Genomic DNA, 10,319 nt, shown 5'->3' with positions numbered 1-10,319 from the left:
CATCTGGGTTAGAGACATATGGTAAGACAGTTTTATAGGGGAACAATTTAGTAGGCAGAACAGATAGGCTAGTAGCTAGTCCCGAACTGAAGGATCTTGGGAAGGGCTTTGGATCTATTGTTTTATGTCTATATTGGGATAACTAGGATTATATGATGAATCTCCATAGATAAGATAGAATCTGTTAAGATGAGATTGGTATGTGATACTAGATACATTTTAATGGGGATAATCTAGGATGTTTAGTTATTTTATAAATATTCGCCTTTATGGCTAGATGAATATGCAGATGCAATTGTGGACATTACTCCACAATTCATCACACTCAATCAAAGATCCAAATCAGATAAATATCATAAGAACAATCATTGAAGCGTATAGATACTTAGAAAAATAGTTTTGTTTTTATTCCTAAGATTAGGTCTCCTATTCCTAAAAGTCACTTTAGGTACAGGATTCCAAGTGTGAAATCCACTTTTGTCTTTAGATGTGAAAAGGTAAGAATAATCAGAGTAAAGCAACAATAGATAAGAAAATATTAAGGTGAGTTTAGAAAGAACCAGAGTAGCAAAGGTAAGTAGGTAAGGATTGTCCAGTTCTATCCAGGTTTTGTCCTACAGTCAACATTCCTCTGATTCCACTTCTGTCACACCCGGGTTCTAGGGGCACCAAAACCCGGCGTGAGTTAATCACCAAGTGTGTTGGGACCAAGTCTTACACATATGATGACTCATGGTACAGAAACAATTGTCACAACATTAATATATAACGGAGTTCTGTACAAAATAATTAAATAATTACATCATATGAAGACAACGATCCAACAACCCAAAGTTGACTAGGAGACGACGACCTAGACCTCTCACGAACACATCGTGCCATCCTTCATGTGCCTCATCCTGCTGTACCTGTTCTTGACCTGTGGGGCATGTGAGTACAACAAGGGTGAGCCCATGTTAAGTGTAAGGCTTACCAAAGAGGATGGTTAAATCTGAGCATTGCTTTTAAAGTTGGTCAAAATTTTATTAGAAGTTACTAAGTATAAGTAGATACCAACCCAATTAAGTAAGAGATAAAATTAATAATAACACCCACGATGCAATGCATATGACAAATTAAGTTTAATTCCATAGATTAATCATGTGAGTGTCCGAGCTGCTCATGACCGTGAGCACAACTGATATACCAGTTTTACACTCTGCAGAGGTTGTGCATCTTTACCCACAAGTCGTGTTACCCGTTTGTGACGGAGTTGATTAGACCCATACACCTCTAGCAAGGAAGCGAGGCACGGTACCACTACGAGGCCTTTACAAAGTTCCACTAGCTTTAGAAAACCCACTACAGTTTCTAGGAAGCGAAGCATAGGAATCCCCCGTCTGATCGCCATCGCAGCAAAATCAGCCTAAGAAACTCCCTATACTAACCACTCCCCTATTGCCCTTGCCCCTTTTGGGTAAGGTAGTCCTCAACTAGCTTTCCAAATTAGTCAGCCAAGGGTGTTCCATACCACCCATGTGGTAGCACTGTTTTCCCGGGTGGTTCTCCATGTTGCAATTAACAATATGATCTTATCATGAACAATAATTAAACAACATAATTGGAACATGATCATAATAAAGCATTAGCTTCCTAAAACCAGGTAGAGCAACAACAAATCTACCCAATAATTCATCTGTTTGCAAGGTGGGGAATAAACAATGCTAGGGAAACCTATTAGATCCCATCAAATTAACCTGAGCATGTAATAGTGATTAATAGAGAACATTATTAGGTAAAAAGAGGTGATCAAGGGCACAACTTGCCTGAGAGTCAAGATTCTAGGTAGCAGGATGATCTTCAGATTCTGGAGACCTCATTGCTATTCGTAGCAATACAACAAACATGTATAGGCAAAATTAACATCACATCAAACATTATAACAAATTGTATAATAATAATCTACACATTGCTACGAGATCGTGGGTTCGAGAATCACTATAATCAGGGTTGTGGTTAAAAAGATACGGTGTTCCATAGTTTTATGTGTTTAAACAATAAATGTTTTATTAATATGAGAAGGTATATAATTATCTTCGTTCAATTCTAAGTTGTTACTTGATTAGAGATAAATTTTTAGTCAAATTATAACTATAGGGTCAGAATATTATATGAACTATATTAGAATAGCTAATCCAATAAACATATCTTAATCAAATTAGTTAACTAATTATAAAAGTATGTGATATCATATAATTAAGGTTGTTACTGTGTTGTAATTATTTCTACGAAGCTAACGCAACTGGAATGGGTCAAATCGGAATTAAACAGAACGAGTTATGCATTTTCTAAGGTTTCTAACTTATTTTTTTGTACTAGAAAACAATTTTCAGATTTTATTCATAGAAGCCAATGACCTTAGGACGACAGCTATAATCCCCTAGGAGCTCAGGGTCTCTTATAAAGTTCAGGACCGGTTGGTAACGATTCTTTGACTGTGCGAGGATGGTGGGTTAGTTTCAGGATTCCTCGGGGAAGAGGTATCCTCGTGTCACGGCCGCATGATCTGATCTCAGTGGTGCAAAATAGATCGAGTTTTGAGTGAACTGGTACACAACCACGATCCTCATATCTTAGATCAACGGTCAGTGCACCCCATCAATTCCTATCCCTCAGTTTCGAGATCTTCGGCTACGATGCATTGGGATGAAAGGGGTATGAGAGGTTCTAATCTGCGATGCTGGCTAGGGATCCAACGGCACCCGAGCGCCCCCCCAATTCCACTCCCTAGGCACGACAGAGTAGAAGCCCATGGCGCCGATGTAACACCCCTGGTGTTACTGGCACTAAAACTTGAGCATAACATCATATGCATTGACATTTCATGTTGTTTGTCACACCTAGAATGCATCCACTAGGTAAAATTTCAAAACATGTGTGATATGGTGGCTTGGAGTATTCTTAACCCTACGGTAGGGTACCTAACCCTGGGATCAGGGATTATGGGTAAAAGTAAAGCCAAAATGGGTAATACCTCAAAAGTCATTGGAAATACTCATAAGAGATCAAGAGTGATGGATTTGAGTGGCACAAAAACCGTAGAGTGCTCAAAACCCTAAAAGAAACCCTAGAAAACCCTAATTTGTACCATAGGGGGTGAATTCAAATTCTATACACTTTTGGACTAAAATGTAAATATTAAAGTGGTAGAACATCAAAAACCAAGCAAATTTTACATTGGGAGGTTTTCAAGTAGTGTGAAGTAATTTGGACTTAATTGTAAAAAGTCCTAAGGACATCTATGTGGCTAAGTCTGAATTTCAATGAGATTGAGCCAACTTTGAAGCCTTGTATTTCTTAATTCATGATGATTTTGCCCTAGGTCAATACATCAATCTTGTAGAGCTATGATAGGAGCACAACTTTGATTAAGTGACTAAGCATTAGTGCTGTACAAAAATTGAAGATAAATGGACATGAAGTTGGACTGTCAGTCACTATTAAAGACTAAATTTTGACTGACAATGAAATCAAATGAACTTTGTGATCGAATTGTGGGGGATTTAGTGGATGTTTGTGCAAGACCTTTGTATCAAAGTTGTAGCTGGATTATAGATCAATAACTTTGCTGCAGAGGGATTGTTGAGTTGCTACACAAAAGTTTGAGAATCAAGCCATCTAACTCGCTCTGTCAGACGCTCTGATGAATAGTTTCGATGCTACAGTACTGAACAAGATCAGGTGCAGTGTATCTCGCCGCCGGTGATCCCCATGCCTGGATTCGCGTCGGCGCTACGATTCGTGCCCGGTGGCGCGCGAATAATGACTTGGGGTAAAAGATCATGGCGTTGGGATGAGCTCGGACCCTGTCACCGGACTGTTTACCGTACCCACTTGTCGGCGATGTGGCTGTGCGGCCGTCGCCGTGGTTTCCGCCGTTCACTCGGTCGCGCCACGCCTTAAGCTGTTTTACCACGTCGTCGTGAGTCGTGGAGAGTAACCAGTGACCGCTGTAGCTCATTAGCCAGTGATCGCCACGATAGCTCGCGCAAGTAACTTACCCCTCTCTCCGGCCGCCAGCGTGTCTTCTCCAAATTGGGCGCCACCGTTGTTGATCACTATAAATTGAGCGCTTAGCGTGCTCCGTTAGCTTGTTACGCACCCAGTGCATCGCTACTCGCCTCCGATTACTCACCATAGCCCGAGCAATCGCGATTTCCCCAAATTGGTTCTCCGCACCGCCGTGAGCCACCGTGCCGTGGACCGCCGTCTCCAGATGTGGACCGCCGTCTCCAGATCCGCTCTTGCCCTCCTTACCCTCGTTTCAGCACCCTTGCACGCTAGGGATGCTTGTCGGCCCAACCAATTGAACTAGACCGTGCTTGATCGCCGGGAACGCCTCGGGTTGTCCTCGGTGTTCGCCGTCGTCGTGGACAGAAGAATTCTAGGCCAGATTCGTGCAATTGATGGAGGGATTTGGGTCGCCAGGGGTGGGATTAGGTGTCAACCATGTTAGAACCCTAATCGTTGCGTATTTCGACCGGTATAGGTTCGCTGGAGCAGGCACGCCGCCATTCACCGTCGGGGACCTGGGTCTGTGAAGAAACAGAAATACAGGGGCTTAAGTGTGAACGTCATTGAGACAGATGAATAGTGCATAGGGATTCTTAACCAGTTATTTGAATAGCCGGAGTCCTCTGTGCAAAGTCGCCAGTGCAGGTGCGCGCGGGCGCGTTTGCCTGGTTATGGGTCGGATTGGGCCAGTTTCAGCCCAGAACTGTTCATAGTTTTCCTTTTTCTTTTTCTGCTAGACTTGGAGATTTATAGAAAATTCTAGGGAAACGATAAAATCATGGGACCAATTTTACTAGACTCCTAAATTCCTTCAGTATTTAATAAAATAGTTCCAAGATTTTTAGTCCCAGCCATGAATTATTTAGCATTTAAAGATACCTAAATCTAGTCCTTTAGAATTTTAGAATTAAATTGGTAGCCCCAAAAATAGTAAAACTTTTTGGGTGAGCTTAATATATTAATTAAAGCCCTTGACCCCTTGGCAGATGGGTAACATGACTTGTGGGTATAGGGTACAACCTCTGCAGAGTGTAAAACTGGTATACTAGCCGAGCTCACGGTCGAGAGCAGCTCAGGACTCTCACATGATTAAATTATAGAATTAAATTTAATTTGTCATATGCATTGCATGGGATTATTTATTAAATTTGTTCTATTATTCTTATTATGGTTTGGTATTTACTTACATCTAGTAATTGCTAATAAAATTTTGACCAACTTATTAAAAGCAATGCTCAGCTTTAACCCCTATTGTTGATCAGCCTTACACATCACATGAACTCCCACCTTTGGTGAGTTCATGCACATTATTCCCCACAACTTGTTGAGTGATGAACATGTGGGAGCTCACTCTTGCTGTCTCACACCCCCCACAGGAGAAGTACAGGTGGTTCAAGAGGAGCCACACAACGAGGAGTTCGATTTGATCTAGGTGGCGTCTCCCAGTTGACTTTATGGCGCCAAGGATGGACTTTAGCTTGTTTTATATTTATCTTTTATCCTGTAAGATTTCCACTACGTAATAAGTACTCTGATTATATTGTGACATTTATCTCTATACACTCTGTTGTTATATGTCTTGTCTTGTTTGGTGCATATATTAGATGCACCCGACTTTATCCCTTAAATTCGGGTGTGACACGAGATCTCTCTGCGGATTCGAGTCATCAATGGCGGCTTCCCTTAACACAATCTCCACGGTGCTTTTGGTGGTGCGTGTGGAGATGGACAAAGGGCAGGTCCGCTACGTGTTGCGGTGATCTTATGGTGGCGAGGTGGGGCAGTTAGTGGCACTGGCCCCGACGAAGTTCTCGATCCACGCCATTGCGGCGCGCGCGGCGATTCCGCGCGAGTCTGTTGCGATGGAGTGGACAACTCTGACGAAATGGCCCCACGTGGCAGCGAAGAGATGAGGGCGTGCGAGAGAGATAGACGCGTCGTGGGACCCGCGGATCAGTCGCGGAGGGAGAGAAGCGGGCGTGAGGGGAAGGGGCTGACATGCGGGCGCTTGGTGTCGGCGCAACGGAGATCCGCAACCCGTGACCCGCCGCCAGGTGGGCCCCGTTTGTCATGCCAGCGGCACGCGCGAGATCGCAGGTAGGGTGGGTCGCGCAATGCGATTCTGTTGGTGGGCCAAAAGCGAGGCTCACGGCCCAACTGCAGTTTTTTCCTTTATCTTTTTCCTAATTTCTTTTCTCATTATTTTTTAAACCCAAATTTGAATTCAAATAGTGTTGTGAACTTGTACTCAAATCCAATGTACCAAATAAACATACTAGTATGGTAGTATTTTACTTATCCATATATTTTGTTTTATCTTGTATAGTGTTTTTCCTTCTTTTCTAAATTCCAAAATTGTACCTTTGGGTTAAATCTCAATTCTCACCTCATTATTATATTCCCATATCATTCCTTTTTGACATTTCAAACTTCCAATTCCAATCTAAGATATAATTCAAATTTAATACCCACTAAAATCAATCATGATGCAGTAGATATCTTGTTATTCTAATTAATTTTATTTGCGTGATAAATGTTTGAAATGTGAAACACACCCATATTGTTCCTTTCTTTTTAAGAGAGTATTATTTTGATTGTGGGACAAGAGGCAAAAGTTACTTCAAAATTAAATATTCATGTAAATAAATGCTTATGGTGCATCATTTTAATGATATGCTTAATCATTTAGTTGGATAGGAAACTTTTTCTATCACTTCTTTTCTGAAATAATTCTTGATTTTCAAAATTCAGTCCTAAATTTTCAATACTCAAGTATAATTTGATATATCTGAATTTACTATTTTATTTCTTCATATACTTATTTTATTATTATTAATTTTTTTTCTTATACAGATTTTTGGGCCTTACACTTAAGTAATGTTTTCTTAATATTGACCAATTTTAATATTTATACTACATGATGTACCTAAGTAGACTAATTTAATAACATAAATGATTTCCGGACAACTCTCTGTATGATGATTTATTCAAGAATATATCACTACCAGAACATATTACTTTGCCCAGTGTTGTAGCCTCGAAAACACTTGGCAAACTCTTTGCCGAGTGTAACTCTCGACAAAGAGGACTCGGTGATTTGTACATCAGCAACATCTTCTTTGTAGAGTGCATTATGTCGGGCACTCGGCAATGTCTTTGCCGAGGGCCATCTAGTACTCGTAAAACAAATGTCGCCATGACGGCGACAAGTGATGTTGACGGAGGCTTTGCCAAGCGTATTCACTAACACTCGTCAAAAAATGAGCCTTTGCCGAGTGCCTGTTTGCCTAGCACTCGGCAATGAAAGCTCCAGTAGGCCCCAACGGCAGCCTCTATGCCGAGAGCCACAAACTGGAACTCGACAGAACAAGCTTCTTTGCCGAGTGCCTATCTGCCTGACACTCAGGAAAGGGAACACCAGTGGGCCCCTTTGCCAGTTTATGTGGCGAGTGCGCTAGTTGGCACTCGACAAAGAGAGCTTTTGCTGAATGTAAGGACTACAACACTCGGCAAAGAGGCTTTACCGATTCCTAGTTGTGCTCTCTTTTCCAGGTGTGCTCTCGGCAAATCTCCAAGCACTCGGCAACAAAGAATGTGTTTCCGGCAGTGAATGAAGTATTATACAGTTTCGGAAAGCACAAACACAATGTCATTCTTTTATCACCAAGTAATATCGAAGTTTACCCTCGTTTTCGGTCTCAGAGCATGCCCACATGGTGCCTAGGGTTCTAGCATGGGGACAAATTGATCGGAATCCCTTACCTTGCTGAGATAATCATAGATGCATGCATTGCGCAGTTACTCAGAAGACAACACATATAGATTATCACGGGTAAAGTTGATCAAGTCAGTTGTCTTCCTTGTAACGGTTTAAATTAAAGTACACATCCAATATCAGAATTTTCGTTAACACAAATTTATATGTAAATCTCAAACCGTGGCTATTTTTCCAATAGAACGCCCCAGCCACATTACATTAGAATAATATGTGATCCAATAATGGCTCTTATGATTGTGAACATCGTACTTGCAATGTTCACCACACACATGATATATATTTTTTTCACTCCAATTTGTTGTTATGCTTCTCTCCCTTGAGAGAGAGAAGCACACATAGCTTGGTTGATATATCACCTTATGTACCTTCTTCCACCACATCCGTTCTCTCTCTGGCAGTTGAAGTACACTGCAGCGACAGGGGAGCCAAGGCCGTAGATGGCTGCGAAGTCTCTAGTGTTGAAGTTTGATCTCCATCCCGGCGCATAGGTGGTCTGCCTCACTGACTGCCTGAACAGGACGAATGCGAAGCGATGGATTCCGGCGATTGGACGTGGGCTCTCGTACGGAACTATTTCGTTCCCTGTTTTACATACAGTACCAATTATATGAAACTGAAATACCTGTATACTCGGTACCTATTAACAGTGCATGCATGCTTTTCAGGCAAAACAGTTATGTCAACACCTGTGTCCGGTAGTGACGAGAATTTATCTTGTAATCTGATAAATTATTTCTGTGTATGCATGGCTAGATTTGTTCAATTTAGAGTTGCGCTCTCTCTTTTCGTGCTACAGTTTGCATGGTTATAATTAACTTGGGCGTGGCAGAGAATTCTAAAAAGACACTTACTTTGATGACGGCGCCGAAAATGGAATTATTATGAATGAACATGAGCATAAGTCACAGGCCACATGCATTCAGGCAATGCAACCAGTGTGGGTCAAATCACTTACCGAAACTGGCATCAGTTGTCTCTGGAATGTCTGTCACCAACCTGTGCGGGACATCATATTTAGAATTAACTAATCAGTACGACATGACGGTGATAATATAATACTCAAGTAATCAACAACAGGAGCAGCATGCCACGCATGGCGTGCATATAAAGTGAACATGGAAAGCGCCAGTGGATTACCACCCGGCGGCGTGCTGAGAGCTTACCAGTGAAGGTTCTCTCTTTTTGTAGGGTTACTGGGGCTTGGTGCATCTGGGTCCACCATGACCTAGTAACAGGATAAATAGATAGGTTGACAGACATTAACTATAGTTTAGCAAATCTAGATACTAAGTAATCAGGTCTCCAATTGACATATATATTCTCATTTCATGCACTAATGCATTTTATTTGGATTAATTGTTACATTATGAGTGTATGTGTGAACGACATCACATAAAGACACCCAGACAACAATATATATGGATTTAACCTTACTAAACAACGATCCTTAGTCGTTATATGATCCAAAATTGCACCTTCTAGAAAATATGATAGGCCAGTTCGTCTTATCAGCCTAAAGGCATACAAAAGGGCTTGAGAGTTCAAAAAAAACATATTCTTTGCTTTTCATGGATCTATTATTATCATCACGGATGTAGAAGATGCTTAAAGATATACCCTAAACTAGGTCAACTGATAGTATATATAGATATATGGCCCAGATATGAATCCTGAGCAAAATAAAAGGAGAAAACAAGAACTAATCTACAAATTATCATCACAAGAAACAAGAATTAACCAATAAAAATGCGATGACAATCACACACTTACAAGTGTGTAAAGAGTCCTCATGTCACGCCCACCGACGTGGACCCTTGGTTCATTCATCACTTGAGATGGCTTAAGATCAGAACCATTTGTCATCTCCTTATTGTTGTAGAACACTCTCAGTGACGCCGTTGTGATGAAGGGATCCACAATATCTCCCACAACATTGCCGACGACCAATGGGTCCCTAGACATATTGAACATCTATCTTATGTATGATTTGGGTGAAAGGATTGGTAAGGATTAGTGAGCCCGGTTAGGATATGAGATGTGGTTTGTACTGTGAGAGGGTGATGGCAGGGAAGAGGCCTATTTATAGAGAGATAGATCATGATCAAGCTTAGAGAGACGTCCTCGTCTCTAGCAAGAGACCAAACTAAAGCTTCTCCAGAGGTTCTGGAATCTGCTTTGGGGCATAATAAGTGATTTGGGCGGCTATTGCAAGAAGTTGTGAGGCTCCTTCTCCATCCTTTAATTTAGGGCTAGTGGATGCAAAGACCCTTTGCTCTCTTGTGTAGTACTGGTGAATAAAATCTTGTGGCTACCATGCCGTTTATTCTCTAAATCTGGACCCATTTTATGCATAAAACATATAAAGTTTGCTCACTTTTGACCTAGGTCCCATCTAGCACGATTGGCATGCGCTAACTGAGCTAGCTAGCTAGCAGAGTGACTGGGAGTTCTTGTCTCACGCAAGTAAGCCACAAGGTGGTAGCGTACC

The 10,319-nt window shown here is 41.5% G+C and overlaps 1 protein-coding gene across 1 annotated transcript; it reads right to left on the bottom strand.

The window, feature by feature from the left end:
- Positions 1–8,150: 8,150 nt before the first annotated feature.
- On the bottom strand, positions 8,151–9,805 carry LOC100127526 (ZCN17 protein). Its single transcript, NM_001112783.1, is given in 4 exon segments — positions 8,151–8,413; positions 8,787–8,827; positions 8,995–9,056; positions 9,602–9,805. Coding segments are annotated over 4 exon segments (534 nt in total). The 5' UTR covers positions 9,803–9,805; the 3' UTR covers positions 8,151–8,183.
- Positions 9,806–10,319: the final 514 nt, after the last annotated feature.

This window comes from Zea mays, chromosome 2, assembly GCF_902167145.1.
Source record: "Zea mays cultivar B73 chromosome 2, Zm-B73-REFERENCE-NAM-5.0, whole genome shotgun sequence".
Lineage (NCBI taxonomy): Eukaryota > Viridiplantae > Streptophyta > Magnoliopsida > Poales > Poaceae > Zea > Zea mays.
Note: the sequence above shows the minus strand (reverse complement) of the source record. Positions and strands in the feature narration are given on the sequence as shown.